The 19513-nt window shown below is 42.1% G+C and overlaps 2 protein-coding genes across 2 annotated transcripts in view; both read left to right on the top strand.

Moving 5' to 3' along the window:
* The window catches only part of coro7 (coronin 7), a 103362-nt gene extending 91665 nt beyond the window's left edge, over positions 1 to 11697 (top strand). The window contains exons 10-28 of the mRNA XM_070847231.1: positions 4700 to 4754; positions 4980 to 5037; positions 5142 to 5287; positions 5383 to 5481; positions 5573 to 5677; positions 5776 to 5935; positions 6021 to 6196; positions 6360 to 6468; positions 6598 to 6684; positions 6879 to 7021; positions 7162 to 7266; positions 7862 to 7947; positions 8166 to 8307; positions 8416 to 8505; positions 8592 to 8708; positions 8813 to 8948; positions 9065 to 9156; positions 9313 to 9399; positions 9799 to 11697. Coding sequence (XP_070703332.1) covers positions 4700 to 4754; positions 4980 to 5037; positions 5142 to 5287; positions 5383 to 5481; positions 5573 to 5677; positions 5776 to 5935; positions 6021 to 6196; positions 6360 to 6468; positions 6598 to 6684; positions 6879 to 7021; positions 7162 to 7266; positions 7862 to 7947; positions 8166 to 8307; positions 8416 to 8505; positions 8592 to 8708; positions 8813 to 8948; positions 9065 to 9156; positions 9313 to 9399; positions 9799 to 9807 — 2002 coding nt within the window. The 3' untranslated portion in view covers positions 9808 to 11697. The remainder of the gene's footprint in view (positions 1 to 4699; positions 4755 to 4979; positions 5038 to 5141; positions 5288 to 5382; positions 5482 to 5572; positions 5678 to 5775; positions 5936 to 6020; positions 6197 to 6359; positions 6469 to 6597; positions 6685 to 6878; positions 7022 to 7161; positions 7267 to 7861; positions 7948 to 8165; positions 8308 to 8415; positions 8506 to 8591; positions 8709 to 8812; positions 8949 to 9064; positions 9157 to 9312; positions 9400 to 9798) is intronic.
* A 572-nt stretch (positions 11698 to 12269) lies between these two features.
* Positions 12270 to 15538, top strand: pam16 (presequence translocase associated motor 16). The gene is made up of 5 exons (XM_070847234.1): positions 12270 to 12352; positions 12709 to 12793; positions 13560 to 13696; positions 14118 to 14183; positions 15374 to 15538. The coding sequence occupies exons 1-5, from the start codon at positions 12350 to 12352 to the stop codon at positions 15452 to 15454; spliced, it is 372 nt and encodes a 123-aa protein (XP_070703335.1). The 5' UTR covers positions 12270 to 12349; the 3' UTR covers positions 15455 to 15538.
* Positions 15539 to 19513: the final 3975 nt, after the last annotated feature.

Below are 19513 nucleotides of genomic sequence, written 5' to 3'. Positions count from 1 at the left end.
CTGTGGAGAGTCTCCACCGCCGAGATGTATGATTTGAAATTATTCTCCATCAGTTGGAGGTTGTGATTTTTATTTCTATTGGAATCTGCTCAAATCTGTACGTGATCTAACTAGTTACTGACAGAAATTGAGAGAAATCTGCTCGCCCAGAATTGTCAAGTAAATTATATTTATAAACCACAAAATCTGCCTCGAGGAGCTTCACAATGTGCACAGCATACATCATCTTCTATACTTAGATCCTTGATTCAGACAAAAAAATAATACTGATATCTGTATATCTGGGGGGGGGGACCGCAGGAAGAACTACAAGAGAGTGATCTGTCGCCCAGGACGGACTAACATGCAGAGTAGACTGAAATAGCCACATTAAACTCTCAGGATGAAGCAGCTGATTACAGACAACACATGATTGCAGACTGTAATCTACAAAAGTCGTTTTTATGGATGTTTTTAAGGCTGGTTAGGATTTTGTGTGTGCTTATCTTAGAAGAGCAATAGAATGATCCCGTGTAAGCCTAAAAAAATTAAACATTGAGAAATAGACAAGCAGCTGCTTTGATTTGATTTCATATTCTCCAAAGACCTCTTCTCTCTTTCTTCGCTACTTTCTGGCCAGCTCCTACCTGTCGACTGGAGCTTATTGCGCTATCTAATGTGTGTTTTTAGCAGTAAGACTGGCTCTAGCTAAAGGCCGTGATCTCATACAACAGAGAAAGGTCCCTTTGACTGATACTGATCTGGTTATTGCTGCTATAACTGAACCCATAACCTTATACCTCTGCAGGCTGCTTTCATTAGCTCCACTTTACTATATATAATACACTACTGTGTGTGTCTGATGCTATCAGTGCATCTGGACGCGCATATATGTGCTTGCACAAGCGCACAGCGTGGGTTTGTGTGTGTGTGCATGGATGCATTTTTCATACTTAACATATTTTGTCATGCTTGTAAGCATAACTATACATGGGCGTGCACAGCGTTTTCCCATAATGCAAGTCTTTATCATTAATATTTGAAGGATTTTATGTGTGCGTGTCCATAATTTGATTTCAGTGCCTATGACTGTTGTCTGATGACTGAACATTTTTCCTCAGTTTAACTCCACCACGATCCCAGCTGCAGTTTTCCAATCACATGCACTCTCCACCCCACACACATACCTCTCTCTCTCACACACACACGTACACATAGACACTCACCATTTCTGCATTTGTCTGTCATCCACATATCCATTTGTCTGGCCCTCCATTAGTAAGTTATTCAACTGATTTACACTATCTCCTATATTATCAAACGACAACACATTCTCATAATCATAATATACCTGAGCTGACTCAGACCTTTTCATACACACACACACACACACAGATGCACATTAGAGCAGAGTAATATACCCATCATATCTGCTGGTGCTGAAGGCTGCTGTCATGGGCAGAAGGTCATTTTATGATGTGCGTTTGGGTCTGTGTGAGAGAGCGTTGGCAGACGAGGCGGGAGGCGGGGTCTCTCCGCTCTCTGTTTTGTGTAAGCTCTGATAGGACCAAAGTGCCAGTGACAGACTGAAGCCAGGGGGATTTCTGGAGCATCAGGCGGCTCATCGCGGCGTGTTGGGAGAGCTGGAAAGGTGTTGAGACATCAGTGGGTGCAGCAGATAGCCCTGAGAGTGCGAGACTGTCGTTTATGAAATCAAATCTTTCAAGCCTGCTTAGCTGTTTTTCATGTTGCACAGCTGATATTGTGCATGTCTTCTCCCCTTTATTTTTCTCTTTTTCATTCTTTTATGCCGCCAGTCAGAAATATTATATTATCTATTATTATTATTTATTATATTATTTGATGACTAATTAGCAATTGTGTGTGGTTAAGCCTGTTTTAGTCACACACCCAGTACTGAAAAGGGCTTATGCCTGGATTAGTGTGCCAGGCCGGATTCTGCACCACACACACACACACTTCTATTTACAGCCTCTCCTTTAAGAGCATGAATGAGGCCTGTAATAGTTTTTCTTTTCATTCACAATCAGCCCATGTGATCGAGATCTGCACAGCAAGGCTGCTCACTCCCACACTTAACCCTGCATTACTCTTATTAATGCATGTGCACATACATCATTAAGCTGTGTTGTCAGCACATATATGTATGTTTGCATGTACATGTGAGCGTAAATATTCACATGCATGCATGTATGTGTTTTCCTGTGTGGGAAAATGGGCTGGTGGTGAGGTGGAGCATGAAAGCGATAGTAAACAGGGGCCATTATCAGTGATAAAGCTCCACTCCTATTATGTGGCTGTTTGACTTGTTGTAGGTTTACTGTGAGAAAACCAGAGATAAGACCACAGAGAAAGTGAAGGCAATTTGGAGAAATAGTTGGGATCGGAGGCACAAAGAGATCATGGGGGGGGGGCAAGGTGAAAATGTGGTTGAACAGGAAAGGAAGGAGTGAATGAGAGAGAGGAAGACAGGCAGCCAGAGGGGTGTGGGAATGGAGGTGTTTAGAGGCTCCCTGTGGACTGACTCCGACATGGGAACACACAGTGGCCCTTAACGAAGCGTGGCCACCCCTCGCTGACTTCATAGGCCTGGGATAGAGGGAGGAAGAGGGGGATATTAAAGAGAAGAGAGGTACAGAGAGGTCTGGGACGGGTCCATTTTGTTGATGCATCACTGACAGATGGTGAGGATCAAATAAAGATGGCAACCCTGTAGGTAGAGCAGGGGAAACGGGGAGAAACACCTTGTGATCCAAAAGCCGAAACGCTCAATTAAAAAAAAAAAAAAAATTTCCAATTACCAGCAGACGTAAATAACTAATAGACTATAAATCAGTCACATTGCCAACTGAAATCTTACCGCCCCCTTGCATTATGAGACACACACATCCCACCCTGTTGTGTTTGAGCAGTTTTTATATTAAAAATATGATCACTGTATCTCTGTCTCAGTACGCTTTATATTCAGTATATATAGCTGCCCATCTATACTATAAATTTATTCTTGTATTTCATTGTCCCTTTGTGGGATCAATAAATCTTTTAATTGTTTGAACTTCTCAAGAATCTTTTTACTCAGATATACAAAGTAATATTTCATTTTACATGACAGTTTCTACTTGGAAGGCTAGTTTACCAAAAGATTTTACAACTTTGCAGCCACGACCAGCATTCAGTTGTTTGTCCCATCTGTCACATTTCATTTAGATAAGCCAAAGTCACAATATTGCAAATGTACAGTTTACCTCATGGGGTCTGCTATTACTGCAGAAGAGCCAAAAGCAAAATGACTTCCAAAAATGCAACAACATAAGCGAGAATGACACCAAGATTCTTCTCAACATAGTTTGGAAAACATTTGTGAATGCAACAAAAAGGATGTGAGGTATTACAACCACAGGCTCGTAGCAGATCCTGATCCTGAGTTTGTTTGTCAAAATGTGAAAATCTTCCTTTTATGTACACTAGTGACATTCAGCTACACTCTCTTCCTGTGTCGCTCTTGCACTTGTACACAGTAGAAAGCGTTGCGTGTCGCTATGTGCAGCTGCTTAAGATACCCAAACTAAGTCTGTCATTAAATTGTCATACTTGGAACATTACATCACCAGTGTGTCAGTCTCAGTTGATGTGGAGGCAGCCGAGTGGCGTTCCTCTAGAATAGTATCACTACACAAGGTCGTCATCATAAACCAATCAGAGGGAACTGCCCTTCCACTTCAATCACTCTATCTGTGGCCGGTGATGTGAAGTGGTTAGATGAGCCATCACTCTCTGTCCTCTGTTTCTGTCTGGCAAAACAGCACAGCATGCTGAGTGTTGCTCTCATTGATGGAGAGAGAGACTGCAGCATGAAGGAGAGAAAGAGGGCACAGAATGGGGGATGTTTGTCAGCTTTTCCAGTGTTTGTGCAAGTGTGCCTCTGTCTAAGCCATGATTTCCTGTTTGGTTTGTTTACTACAGCCACTTGTACTTTCCCCACTGAGCTGAAAGCTCATTCAATTTCCTCATCCCTCAATCTTCTTAGCTCAGATCATGAGAGGAGGCAGGTGACTGTGGACTTGTTCAGGCTTGTGTGGGTGGAGGTTCGAAGTCGACCTGCAACAGATATTTGATTGATAGAAAATTAATATTTTGTTATTTCTTACGCAAAAATGCTACACATTCTCTCATTGTAGCATGTTAAATGTGAGGATTTGCCATTTTTGTCAATGCAGTAATTAACTGAATCACCTTTTTTTTTACCTCACCTCTGGGAAACTGTGATAGGTGTTTTTCTGTCCTTCTGTTCGACAAAGTGCAGCAATTATTTGAAAAAAAAAAAGTCTTTATCTTTAAAGCAGTATACCTCGTGTATTTTCTCCTTTGATAACAAGTCTTTGAAGCCTTGGCTGTGCAAGTTTTAACCACTAAGGAGTAGAAATCCGTGAATGTGACTGAGTCTGACTCTGTTTGTTTAACTTTTTTCCAGCTGTTTAACTAATCTGCAGATAAAGATCAGTGGGGGGAAAAAGTCACAGTTTAACTGTTGTCACCATTTTTGCCCTAAAATTAAGCATACTGCTCCATCTAGTGGTGCCGTTATAAAACTTAAACCCACAGACCCTGTGGCGCATTTAAATGATCCTGTTTCTGAGCATTATTTGAATATCTCTGTCTCATGTCTTTCCTTCTCCCGCTCTTGACTCTTTGCTCTCAGGACAACGATCCCTCTGTTTGATGATGACACCGGTCTGCTCGTACTGGCTGGCGTGGTAAGATTTATATTAATGTCCCTCTATTATGCACTCTGTCAGGGATTAAATGAACTTTGAGGGATTAGCTACATTTTCATGCATGAAAAGTTCTGTATAGTTGAACCACAAATCTGGAATTTATAAGCCTTGATAGTTGTACTTTAAAGTTTGACTGTCATTATTGTAATATACATTTCTCCTCTGTGCTTATAATGAAATTTAACGATGTTCTCACTCGCACAGGGAGACACTGTGATTGATTCCTTTGAGGTGTCTGCCTCTGAGCCTTTCCTCTCGCAAGGTAAAACTTTGTCATTGTCATGTGTCTGGTCAGATTATTACAGCTCCCCCTCCTTCATGCCTGATCCCTCTCTTTCTTTTTTCCCCTGCATTTTACCTCTGTAGTGAGCCACTGTCTGACAGACACTTCAACACGAGGAGTTGCCACGGTACCTAAGCTGGCGTTGGATGTCATGTCCTGCGAAGTGATGCGGGTGCTTCAGCTGACAGACAGCTGCATTGTGCCAATCAGCTATCAAGTCCCTCGCAAGGTGTGAATTCAGATTCCTAACATATTCAAGTAATGTCAATTTTTGCACTGGTGTTTTCCTTTGTGCATTAATGTGTGTGTTGTGCTGCCTTCCAGCATTCAGGCCAGGAGTTTCATGAAGATCTTTACCCGGATACAGTGGGCACAACTCCAGCCATGACTGCTGAGGAGTGGTGGCAGGGAGGGAACAAGCAGGTAAAGGGATCTCGACTTGCAGTAAGTTTTTTTGTTTTTCTGCCTTCACACTGCGTGCACGCCTCAAACAATCAGCTCTGTCTCTCCTCAGGTGGAGAAAGTCAGCCTCCAACCAGACAAACAGCCCAAACCAAAGCCTCCACCAGCAAAACAGATGCCTGCAAAAAAGCAGCTGACCAGTGAGGGGAGCAAGGAGGTGAGAGACATATCAGTAGGAACTGCTGTGGTATTACGTGGTCAAATTAAAAAACTGGTAGTAAAAACTGAACGGCCACTCTATTCTCTGTTCTACAGGATCCGGCACGTGGCTGCTCCACCTCCAGTAGTCCTCTGAGCACTCCCAGCAGCAGCGCCGCCCCGTCCCGCTCTCCCTCCTCCACCTCTGGCCTCTCCTCAGGCTTCCTCCCCAGCCCCAGTCCCAGTCAGAGCGCCAAGGCCATCCAGAGCATGCTGGGTAGGACCACCTGATATCTCTTGTCATTTCATGATAATGTTACTTTAGTGATGCAGCTGTTAATTCAGAGTCATCTCTGATCCAGGGCCGACCTCCAAGTTCCGTCACATCCAGGGTGCAGTGATGCACCGGGACACACATATCACTAACCTGCGCGGCCTCAACCTGACTACACCAGGCGAGTGTGACGGCTTCTGTGTCAACAGTCAACGCGTGGCAGTGCCCCTCGCCATCTCCGGCGGCCAGATCGCCATCTTTGAGGTACAGCAGCAAAACTGACTGTGTCATGTTGATTCAGAAAAACTGTAGCTGGACTCCATGTTGAGTGTTTTTCCCTCATACTTAAGCTGCTTTGGACAGTGACACTTACTGTGTGCCATGTTTGTGAGTTACTGATTTTCTTCCTCTCTTCTCCTCTCCTCAGCGCTCTCAGCCAGGCAGGCTGCCAGACGCAGCCCTGCCCACCATCCAGAACTCTGTAAATGTGGTCGACTTCTCTTGGGACCCCTTTGACACACACCGGCTCGCTGTGGGTAAGTGAACACGTGTACTGTGTAGGTGTGAGCATTTGCAGCTAGCTGTATGTTGTATTAAATGCTCACTGTCCTGATAAGTGTCTGAGTGTGATTTGGCGTGTGTGTCTCTGTCTCTGTCCGTGCCAGCTGGTGACGACGCAAAGATCCGGGTGTGGCAGGTACCAGAGGGAGGGCTGAAAGAGACCTTAACCGAGCCTGAGCTCATATTGCAAGGTAGGACAGGGCTGCTTATTGAAATGAGCTCAATTTAGCCTTCTCCAGCCCAGATTGTTGACTGACAGAACACTTGGTGGGGTACATAATCTTTCATCTGCATGAGTTGTTTCATGTATAAGAAGGAAGGCGTTAATGATAATCACAACAAAGCCAAAGTCAAGTTGATTGACAACCGCTGCGGCCCCTCACAGGCCACACGGAGAAGATTTACTCCATCAAGTTCCACCCTCTGGCCAGCGGAATCCTGGTGTCTTCATCCTACGATCTTACAGTCAGATTGTGGAACCTGGAGAGTGGAGAGCAGGTCAAACTCCTCACTGGACACCAGGACCAGGTGGGTGGCTAAGATCCACGCCTTGTTCAAATACTAAACAAGTAAAGCATCACACATAAAGATATATTACACATGCTGGAGTGACTGTCCAAGACTCTGAGACTTCTTCTTCTTCTTCTCCTCTTGTGAATGGTATTCAGGTCTTTGGCATGGCGTGGAGCCCAGATGGCAGGCTCCTGGCTACAGTGTGCAAAGATGGGAAAGTTCGCATCTATGACCCACGCAAGTCCACTGCACCTGTGCAGGTTTGTGTGACACACTGGAGACTACGGGAGGATGCAATTAAAAAAAACAATATGTAACTTTACTCCTTTACTTAACTTACTTACATTAATTTAACAACACTTGACTCTTTTAAACCATTATTCAAAGCCATGTATATTGAAGGAAAAACAACCAAAAACAACTTTCAGTATTTACATTTATTTTTTGGTCACATTGATGTGTTCCTGCTCTGTAAAAGCAATAATCTGCCCATATGATCACCTAAACTACGTTAGAATATCTAAGAGGCATTGTAAGGAAGGACGGATTACAGTGGTGTTTAACCCTTGTATGGTGTTCAGGTTTGTGGACCAGATTTAATCTGTTTTTTATGTTATTTATAATAACAATAACATAATTATACGATTAATAATTTTTTCAAACTCAGATTCATCAATATGAGCCAAGGACAACGAGTCTGAGAGTTTGAAAAAATAATTTATCGTATCATTTTGCTCTTGATTAAAAAAAAATGAAAACGGGTCCCACAGACCCGAACACCATACAAGGGTTAATCACTGGGTGTTTCTGATTGATTGATTAAATAATTATATCTTTAATTGAATGTGTTTTCAGGAGGGCCCGGGTCCTGAGGGCCACAGGGGAGCTCGTGTGGTGTGGGTGTGTGAGGGCAAATACCTGATGGTGTCAGGATTTGACAGGTACTGAACACTGAAAATACTTTTTTTTTTTTTTGTTAAATTGTTGTAAAGGAGGCAAAAATATATCCATATATTTAAAAGTGATGTCAGTGTTCAGTATTCTAACAGTACAGATATGTGCTGAATTTAAAGGCACCATAACTCAGTGTTACCAGAGCTGCAGTGGGTAAGCCGGATGAAAAATTCAGCCCTGACTCTTACCTGTCGTCCCTCTGCAGTCGCAGTGAGAGAGTTCTCTACCTGTACGCTGCCGACTGCCTGTCCTCTGGAGCCATAGCCAGCACTGCTCTGGATGTCTCCCCCTCCACACTCATCCCCTTTTACGACCCCGACACCAGCGTGGTCATCCTCACTGGAAAAGTCAGCAAATTAAAAAACAATATAATTATATATTACAGTTACAGTTGATCCAAAACTGAGAGGAAAATAAGAATGAGATGTAACCTGTGTGTTTCATTTGTATTCTAGGGTGACACCAGGGTGCAAGTTTATGAGCTGCTCCCTGAAGATCCGTACTTTATTCAGTGCAGCAGTTTCAACTCTCCTGAGCCACACAAGGTATTAAAACTTGTGCCACATTTTGTCATGCTGAATTTTTTTTTCTTCTAAACTCTGACACTGACCTGATTGTTTCCTGTCCGCAGAGCTTGGCCTTCCTGCCCAAGACAGAGTGTAATGTGCGCGATGTGGAGATAGCTGTGGGACTAATGCTCACTAAGACAACCATAGAGCCAGTGGCCTTCAGGGTGCCACGAGTCAAGGTGGGCAAACTCCACCACCTAGTGGACACCTAGTGGGTTATAAATGACTACGGCTTTTACTATTGAGGGTATAACTATATGTGTGTTTAACTCTGGATCTCCAGAAAGAGTTTTTCCAGGACGACCTGTACACAGACACAGCAGTCTGTTGGGAATCGGCTCTGACTGCCTCTGCCTGGCTGTCTGGCTCCGACGGCCGACACAAGAGGATCAGCCTGAAGCCTAAAGACATGACGCCAGGTGTGGCCACAAAAAGAGAGTCTCAGTGTGACGCCTAACATACCTCCCAATGTCAGTGTGTGTGTGATATGTTGTGGTATGTTTCTGTTCTTGATGTGTGTGTGTTTTTATTTCAGTGAGCGAGGCCCCCAAAGAGGCTCCAGTTAGGAAATACCTGCCCTCATCAGTTTACCTGGAGGAGAAGACTGATGAGCAGAAGAAAGAGGAGGTGAGGCTGAGCTGAATATCATCTCTGTATGTCTAATCTGGACCACTGCGAGGTCTTATCCACGCCAGTCTCCTCATATGCATGAAGTAGGCATGAAATTAGAGTAGCTATGTTTTTTTTCCGGATGCGTGTTCACACTGTGTATGTGTGGCCCAGCTGCTCAGTGCCATGGTGGCCAAGTTGGGGAACATGGACGACCCGCTGCCACAGGAGTCCTTCGAGGGTGTCGACGAGGACGAGTGGGTGAGTGGACATGATAGAAACAGCTGTGGGGACGAGCCTTGACTCTAAACACTGTTAATGGAAAATATCTCTCTATATATCTACAATATATTTGCAGGAAAAACTACAAATGTGACTCTTGTGAATTTTTATTTGATTCACCTCATCTTTTAGGATGTAGTTTTTATGGATTTTTTGTCTCCCGTGGTTTTTCAGCACCCAGTTATAACTTAAAATATCTGAAGACTAGTTGAAGGAACTCGGAAACCTTTATGGCTGCTAATTATCAACATTTGGAAATGACTGAACAGGTTTTAACATGAAATAGTGAGACAGTAGGGACTGATGAGGTGCTAAGTTAATGCAAATGTATTATATCTTTAATCCATCTTTGCTAACTGTGGCTATTGTGTCACCCAGGATGACTAGAGAGGACGTCATCCTCTCTTCGGTTCAATCATGGTGCCAACAGCAGAGGGGAGAGAACAGATGCAGTGTCGAGCTACGTTGCCATTTTGTGTGTGCGATGGTGCCACCCACTCTCCCTCTGCGCTTAATCAGCCGACTGCACACACAAAGAACACCGTACAATGTGAGAGTATAAATGATTTGGGAAAGAAATACAATCAGTATGTATCACAATATCAGTATCAAGCTTGGAAAGTCAAACGTCATGTTGTCTAGTTGATGTTTATCATATCTGACTGCATGAAATTTGATATGAAAATCATTTTCAGCTGTAAATTTTAAATATTGCAGAAATCATGGGTTAAATCTCACATAGTAATTGCTTCATGTTATAGTAGACTGCAAAATCAAGTCACACTATTTGTGATTTTGTACTATTTGTGATATTTCAGGAAAAAAAAAAAAGCAATCCCATCATACAAGATGATACAGCAGTAAATGTCAGAAAAAATAAATAGATATATAATCATATATCAGGACACCTCAAACATGCCTCTGTTAGTGTAATGTGAATTAAACAGCAGGCAGTCACAGCAATAATACTTCTGCTTTATACGTTAACTCTCAGTGTTTCTAACAGATCGAAGCATAGTTCACTCTGACTGCACATAACTGATATAGCAATGTGCTGCAATTAGCCTCTCTATCATTTAAGGATGACAGCACACTCTGAGGTGTCCTGATATAAAGAAATAATAATGGCCTCCCTTGTTCCCAGTCTGCATCGCACACAAAATCTGTGTGAACTTTTACCTCCACAGTGAACAGCTCCTTCCTTTCTCCACTGGCCAGTCATGTGAGCACGCTCAGTCACAATGTGTCTTTGAAACGCGTAATGTTGCAAAAAAATATTGTTAATGATCACAGTGAATATAGTGAATATCGTGCATCTGATTTGGGGAAAGAAAAAAAAAAAAAACCCTTTCTCTTCCTGTTTGGTCAGGTAAAACACACACACACACACACACACACACACACACACAATGACTGTAACATGTTCAAGCCTTCAGCAGCAAAAACCACACTGAGGATACAACAGGGTCACCAGTGCTCATGTTTGGCCATGAACTGGAATTTCTAATGACAACGACATTACGTTCACTTTGCTTTGTCAGCCAGCGATAGAGTAAGATGCCATTTTAACATGACAATGTGTCACTGTATTTGTACAAGTTAGATCTGAATGAATGTTTTGTCTTATAAGCAGGGGACAGGGGTCGGTGAATCTGAGATGTTGTTATGCATCTAAAGCCAAACTGCCTCCTTTTGGGAGTTTTTAGAGGGGCCTTAGTATACTGAGATTATTGTTTCCTTTCTTTTTTTGTGTGTTTGCTGGGCAGTTGAACTTTTAATCACGATCTTTGCTGGTTTCCAGACTGTTTGGGGATATTCCTCACTTCAATGAGCTAATTTTCGTATCTAATGTTTACTAGTCGTTAATAATCGTGGTGTTGATTAGAAAACAACAGTACAGTATTAATACCTTACAATGCAAGCATAACAGCCATCATGCAATTTCCAATCAGGGCTACAGCAATACGGTCAATAATAATCCAGGCTTGAACCCACCAAGTGTGTTTACAACCTCTGACGTACAGCCATGCACGTCACGTTGTACACATGCAGGTGTCGTCAGTGTTTGTGTGCTGTATACTGTATGTGCTTGTGATTCTCTAACGCCATACTCTGTAATATTTGGGCTGGATTAACTTCCATTGTGTTTAAATGAAAAGAACTTCCTTTTTATACAGTGAGTAAAGCATTGTTGTATGTTTTCCGTCTTACATGAGTGATGGTTTGTGGATTTCTTTTTTTTCAATATTGTCTTGCAATAAACACCTTTTGAACCCACCACCACTTGTCCTTTTGTGATCAGATCACCGTGAGTGTCGGAGTGAATAAATGTATGAGAATGGCTCATAAACTGGAGTGATTTCTGAAGTGATTTTCTGAGCTTGTACACATTAAGGTGGAGAATATGTGAGGGGCACAGAAAAGTGCAGAAATTTAATATGCACAATAACCTAGTTACTACATATATGTTTTGCTAATAAAAGAATAAATTGACAAAGTGTGCTTTGCTATATTGTGCATAATACTGTAAATATTAGTTTTATGAAATGCACAGTTTTATTATACTTTGTAACATCTGACAAGCAACTCCAGCAAAAAAAATAAAATAATAAAAAGTCAAGTGTCATATTAGCATTAAGGCAGATGCACTTTTGGTGATACTTTCAAAGTAAAGTGAAGTCTTTTTCAGTAATTAAATATAAGTTATTGCAGAATCGTATTAAGTCACAACAGCCTGAAAAAGGAGCTGCAGTGCTTCTTCCCCGCCGGTAGGTGTCAGTGTCACAAATGTCGCTGTCCACCTGGTGCAGCTTGAATTTTACGCTGTCGATGCTTCCTTGAACTTTGACCCTAAAATAACCTTCATTGGTGTACATGTGTGAATACAGAAGCCGCTCACTGTCCGAGGGGACCTCTGTAATAGTCTGAAATGGTAAGAATACGCCTTTAAAAGGTCGCGTTTGTGTCTCCAAACTCTTGGCAGATCTTAGCGAGTCAGAGGGGTGTAATGCTAACTGTTAGCATTAGCATGAGGCGCTGTGTTGCTGCTGTGGGTCGCAGTTTGCTTTTCCAACACAGTTACATAAAATATCTACCGAGGAAAATGATAATTTGATTCAGGAGGAAAACTGTGCACCTTCATTTAGTTAAATCATGTGCTAAAGGTGCTTCTTACACCTTCTGTTGATGCCATATCTGTGTAAATGTCAGTAATGTCACTCTCCAAAATGAGAACTACTGACTGATTTCTACGTGCACTCTTGAAATTACCTTTCTTGTCCTCTGCAGGCTAAATATCTCGCACAGATCGTGGTGATGGGAGTGCAGGTGGTGGGGCGTGCGTTTGCACGTGCACTGCGGCAAGAATATGCAGGTATGAATCGTGACATACACAAGCAAGACAATACAGAGGAAGTGAAGGGCATCCTTCAGTCATTTCTGGGTATTTCAGAGACTTACATGGGTGAAAAAACACATATATACAGATCAAAGAACAATAATAATAAGGAGTCAGTCATATAGATGAAATCTTGATCACACTATTAAATTAGATATTGTGCAAAACACATCATGATAAATGTATGCACAATAATGTTACATTAAACTAATGTTCAAAGTAATAAGATAAAATAATATATTCCTTTTATTAGTCCCACGATGGGGAAGGCAGGAGGATATATAGAAAAATGTATGAACAGTTTAGACAGAGGAAATATAAAAATAAAAACAATAGACATAGGGGGAATATAAAAAAAGGAGAGATAGAATAAAAGGTACTGCTCTGTGAGGTTGCCCTGAATAAATGTATCGCACATTGGTGTCTATTATAGTGTCTACTGGTCTACTGGGAGCAGTGAGTCTGACCTGCGATATTGAATAATCAACTGTGTTCCAGTGTTTTGCATTAGATCAAACCAAATTCTTAATACACAACAATAAATATACAACCTGCTCAGTTCATTTGGAAAAGTTTTAGAATAAAATCATATAAGATCATATCATCCAGGTGTGATTTTGCTGAAATTCAAAAATGATAAAGTATCTGTTGTAGCTCTATTTAGAATACCTTATTTTGCTTTTACATCCTGTTCTGATACAATGAAGTTGTGAGCATTTGCGTGTGTGTGTTGTGTTCACAGCCAGTCAAGCAGCAGCACAGGCCAGAGGACGTTCAGATCAGCAGTCTGCTGCAGCCACTAGCATCACTGGGATGAGTCTTCAAGAGGCACAGCAAATCCTCAACGTGTCCACACTCTCACCTGAGGAGATTCAGAAGGTACAAACGTCCTCTGTGTGTTAACAGAGGAAGTGTTGGTGCTGGACTGCAGAGCCATCCAGCCTTTTTAATGTAGTGTAAACCTTTTTAAGATGAAACACAGGGGAGTGGTTGTAAAATATTAGGGGTAGTCTCATCCTGCTAAAATGATGATTAAGTGCTTCTGTGAAACAGATCTGCAAATTCAGTTTCCTATAATTTGCAGCTTTGTGAGTTAACATGAGGAACACAAATTTTCACATTTATTTGGAATAATGTTTTACTTTGTTTTATTTGACCACCCATCGACATTATCAGCATTTTCTTTGCGTTCTACTGTAACAATCATCAGAAACTGTTCTGAAAGAAAGTGATGTTATAAATGAAGATCAAATGCTGTTACTTAAACACTAATCCTTAAGTATTTATCTCTATATTCCAGAACTACGAGCACCTTTTTAAAGTCAACGACAAGTCAGTGGGCGGTTCATTTTACGTACAATCAAAAGTAAGTTTTCTGTATAGTAGGATTTCACTTTGCTCTTTTCTCAGCAGCATTCGGTTACATTGTTCACACAGTGATTTTTTTATGTGTTGAAGAAAGGAGAGTTAAACCTGTTGCTTGAATAATTACTTTTTTAAAGGATAACTCCAGTATTTCAGTGACTGGTAGGTACAGAACGTATGGAATTTGTCCAACAGATGGCCTACGCTGAGAGCAGACAGCAAACGAGTAAGCCTTTGGTGCAATTTCACCCGATCAAAGTACGTGCACTAAAAGTGACTGCTCAGACTATTATTTGAAGTGTCTGATAATTTAACGGAAAGGATCCATACAGAAATGGACTTGTAAGATCATTTTTGTCTCTCTTTGTTCAAACCCGCCAGACTCCTTTGACAAAAATAGTAATTTTACACGGGAGTCGCTGGTCTACTGCTGTTTCAATCAGTCAGTTTGTTTGTGTTATTGTGCGACCTTGGTGTTTTAAAGTGTTAATTTGAGTCCAACACAATATTTGTGTAACACACAATAACGCACATAAACGAACTGATCAAGGCGACCGTAGACTGGCAAGGTAAAATTACTATTTTTGTCAATGGTGGGTTTGAACAGCACGATACAATGTCTGTTTCTGGTTAAACAAAGAAGATTTTATAGGTCTATCTGTGTAGGGATCCTTTCTAATGTAATGTTGTCAGACACTTTTAGCAACGATCTGAGCCTGTCGGTGGCAAAAGCAAGCACTTTGAGTGGAAGTACCTGGTTCTGGTACATTTGCTCTAAAGAATGCCATTACAGCCCATTCGCTGCTCGGTCTTGATTGCCAGCAAGGGCGATCTGCGGGACAAATTCTAAAAGCTTTTCTGCCTGTCATTTAGAAGCTAAAATATGTAAAGCAGGGTGATCCTTTATGGACTTGCTTTTAAGCTCACCAAAATATAAAAAACAGCAGAAGAATATAATAAATATGGCATCTATTCTAGTTTACTTCTAAGCTACAGTGTGCATTTCTTCAAAATATGACTGAAGTATTCAGCTGTAAGGCTTTTTAAAGATAATCAAAGATTTTTTTCAGTTTCAACAAATGCATAATCACAATTATCAGATTCCAAGAGAGCATCTTCGAATCTTCCTCAGAGTGCTTCTGAATCATCCGTCACCCGTTCCTGTGTTTTTGTGTGTCTGTCTGCGTCCAGGTGGTGCGGGCTAAAGAGCGTCTAGAGGAGGAACTAACTATTCAGAAACCAAAAGAAAAGCAGCACAACACAGAAACATGAAGTATGACATGATGGTGTTTTTGTCTTTCCTCTCCCCGTCCCCTGTAAATTATGACCCTATAAAGTCCCTCTCTTTTTTCTCTAGTCTTTGCTTTGTGGTATTTTTTTTGTTAATTTATGTCATATTAGAACAGGGAAGCAGAGACAATAGTCAGAAGAATATGGGCTGTATCTTTTTTACAGGTAATCATATGAGAAATGTGTTATATTATTGTGATTATTGTATTATTCAGGTGAAGTGGGATCTTAGCATCAAGTGAGCACATGTTGGTCTAAAGGGGCAGAATCACATTTCCCCCGAATGATATCTTGAATATTATTCAGACGTGCGTTCCTATAATGTCACCTTATTGTATATTTGGAACAGAAATGAACACACAAGTCGTATCAAATACAACTTTATTAAACATTTTCCTTTTCATTGACATTATTATCAATATCGTAATAAAATTCCTCTAAAACAGGAGAACACCGCTATGTTGTACCAATTGGAGACTTTTACAACTCTAAAATTCTGCATGTTCACCCACAGAACATGATGCCAGGAAAAAATATATTTTCATATAATCATTTTTTTTCATATAATGTATAACTTCTATATTTTACCTATAATAAAAAGGCACTTGGAAAAATTAAAATACTGACAAAATATCTCACAAATGTGCAAAAAACATAACTTGGAACAGGCCTTGCGTGGCCTTAGTCTTATCTTTAACCCTTTGTGCAACACTGTGGCACTTCAGTCAATGGCACCCCTTTACAACGACACTGACTTGCTAGCTAATGCAAATTTTGTGCCCTGGATTTCAGTTCCACTTTTCAAAGCATTAAGTGAGGGTTTCTTTACAACCTCCAGGAGCATGTACCGCTTTTATAATGTCAAAACAAATAAGACTTTAAATTCAGACATTTTGGCAGCTGACGATGATTTTTAAATGACTCTCGGTTCCCAAAACAACTGATGACAAACAATGCTCTACTAAGAGAGGATGTGGCAGCATCCCCGTATCTACACACGCTATGAGGGGAACAAAAGTGCAGTTTATTACAGACTGAGCTCAAAGGGTTAATGGATCATACAGCTTATTTAATATTGAAAAGTTGTGGACCCTGGGAGGATCTGTGTCATATTATTCAGCTTTCTGCCGCCATGCCGAGTCTCGACCAGCAGAGGAGAGACAGACAGACTGGGAGGAGGAGGAGGAGAGATGCTGCAGCTGTGGGGTTCACTGTTGCCACGGAAACCGTCTCTAGCCTACTTAACACCTGTTTCTGATGACATCACATGCCAGAAACATCCACTCGCGAGGAGAGAGTCCTCCGAGCACCCAGCCTGAACCCGGAGACGGCCGCTGGTGGTGTGTGGCGAGGCGGGTGTCTGAGATAATGATGACTAAGAATCACTGAGGCAGAAACACAGGTATGCTCTTCATCTCTGCGGTGAATCCTCGCAGACCTTTGGGCAACACGGCACAGAGCTCGTCCTCAGACAGGGAGGGTTATATTTGTTTTTGTTTGCTGGGAATGCGGCTTGTTACTTTGCCTGTTTTCCTCATCTCTGGTTTAAAAAAAAAAAAAAGAGGAAAAAAAAAGCTTTGTGGCCGGGAGGTGGGGGAGTTGAGCCTTTTGGGTTTAATCTATAAAAAAAAAAAGAAAAAACCCAGAGGGCAGACAGAGTTCAGTGGCCTACTTTTCTGCAGGCTGGTATGCCTGTGAGTGGCTGCCACATTGGGCACAGCACAGCCAGTGACTTCAGAGCAGAGAGGGCTGTTTGCTGGGTAGGTGGCCAGATGGAGTGCGGCTGCACAGCGCAGCTATCCTCTGCTTCTTTTCCTCTGCTGGCAGACATCCTCTCTCCTCATCTCTCTCTCTCTCTCTCTCTCTCTCTATCCCCTGTCCATTCATTTATTCACTCAGCCAGTCCTTTCTCTCTTTGCTCTCGTGCTTCCCCAGCGCTGCCCGCCATTTCACAGTCGGATTCTATTTCTCTATGGCTTTCCTTTACCTGATTGTAGGAATTAAAATTCAGGAAAAAGGAAGGATCCTCAGTACGCCAGTGTGATTGTCATGGAGGAATGTGATCTAATTTGGTCCACTGGATACCCCTTGAAACCATATTTCACCCCTAGAGCAGTGGTCTCCAACCTTTTTGGCTTGTAATCCCTTCAAATAAAGCAACATCATCTGTTTTTATGACCCTTAATCACAGTTTATGGACTTGGTGTGAACATTTCAACCAAAATCTGATCTCCCCTTTCCACATTGTCACACGTGAAGGGTTTTGCGGCCATGCTTGCAGCTCTGTGATGCTGTACTTGTTTTGAGCTAAATGGTGACATCAGCATGCTAAAGTGCTCGCAGTGACATGCTGACGTTTGGCAGGTAGCATTTACCTGGTTTACCATCTTACTTTGACAGAATAGCATGCTAACATTTGCTAATTAGCAATAAGCACAAAGACCAGATGAGGCTGATGGGAATGTTATGAGTTTTGTAAGTATTTGGTCACAAACAAATGGACAATTCAAAATTTTCACCTGATGACCATGCTAAATAAAACGTTAAGAGATCACTGAATTTATAACTACACATCTTGAAGGGAACGAGAATACCTGTTGAGATATTTCACTTAACACCAAAAATGTCAACACCACGAGGGCACTCGGAGAAGTATGGACCAATGAGACAGAGCTAAAAAGCAACTTATTTTGTGCAAACGAACACTTTTCCTCTTTCTTGTATCTACGTGATTATCTTTTGACCCTTCAGATTTATTCCAGCCTCCTTGGTTGGGGACCACTGCCCTAGAGGACCACCCGAATCTCTCCCTCCCATCCTCTCCTCAGCCCTCCAGAGACTCGTCCTCGACAGCAGAAAGCTGAGTGCAGAGCAGCCTTCGCAGAACACAAGAAGCAACTTCAACATCAGAAAAAAATGTCTCGTCTGAACAACAGCAAAAAGAAAAACACAACAATATAAAACAGCAATAACTGATCATTTCTATCCTGGGCGATGGGAAAGTAAGACCACCAACATAAGCAGATGGGGAGAGGAGAGATGGAGGGGTGAAAAGAGAGCAGAGGATGGTGTGTGTGACAGTCTCTTGAGGGAATGTTCCTGGTGTTGTGATGATCCCTCTCGTGCTCCCCTACCTCTCCTCTGAGGAGACGGCAGTCAACATTGCACACGCATTAGCATCGAGCAACACGCCTGGAAGGACCCGACGGCAAAAAATGAATAAAAGCAAACTAGTTTTTTTTTTTTAAAAAACACAACTTGGCAGTAACATCTCAAAAAACATGTAAGGATATAGTGTGTGGTATTGTGTGTGTATGCCGACTGCTTAACTGAACCATGAGAAAAGTTTTCCCAGAAGTCAAATTAGTCTTTTTTTTGCCCCTTTGGACAGAGTAAAATGAGGCAGTTTGCAATAGTGTGGCTTCCTAGTCAGTCCAGCTGTATGTGGCATTGAGAGCAGCACCCCCTCCCCCCCACCCCCCTCTGTGGCACAATACGTACATCCCTCTTTCCTCTCCAGGTATTTTTGGCACAGCATGGGACTTCAACCGACGAGGCTAAGTTGGGCCACGACTGGACGACCACCTGTTTTTCACAGCTGGTTTTGGGTCAGGTCGCTTTTTAAAATACAAGACACTAGTGTTTATCACCACAGTGGCCCTTTCATACACAAACTGGCCGTGTTGATTCAATTACGGGAAAAGCAGCTGGACAATCCAGAGGTAAAACAGTGCGAGTTCTGTAAATGAAAAGCGGGATGTTGTGTATCGTGTCCTACCAGACGGGGGAGCAAGACACACCAGCGCCTTGAATTTCACTTGTGTAAAAGAGAAAGTGACGATTCGTCATTGCCAGGTGATAAAACACCATTTGTCTGTGTCAAGTCCTCAGCTCGCTCTGTGCCCTAAAAGCCCCTAGTCTGAACGTCGGGCACACATTCTTGTTGGTCACCCTCCCCAAGCTGGGGACAGATTGTCAAAAGTGCTCTCTCCCAGTATGTGTTACACTGAGGGAGCTGAGAGGTTAGCAGCAGTTTTGAGG

The sequence above is a fragment of the Pempheris klunzingeri genome, chromosome 17 (assembly GCF_042242105.1).
Source record: "Pempheris klunzingeri isolate RE-2024b chromosome 17, fPemKlu1.hap1, whole genome shotgun sequence".
Taxonomy (NCBI): domain Eukaryota; kingdom Metazoa; phylum Chordata; class Actinopteri; order Acropomatiformes; family Pempheridae; genus Pempheris; species Pempheris klunzingeri.
This window is presented reverse-complemented; position numbering and strand designations above follow the sequence as displayed.

What these genes read in the sequence shown, in the direction of transcription:
- pam16 (XM_070847234.1), top strand. An exon ending in ACTGCGGCAAGAATATGCAG is followed by an intron (nt 12,794 to 13,559) that starts GTATGAATCGTG and finishes TTGTGTTCACAG; the next exon opens with CCAGTCAAGCAGCAGCACAG. An exon ending in CACCTGAGGAGATTCAGAAG is followed by an intron (nt 13,697 to 14,117) that starts GTACAAACGTCC and finishes TCTATATTCCAG; the next exon opens with AACTACGAGCACCTTTTTAA.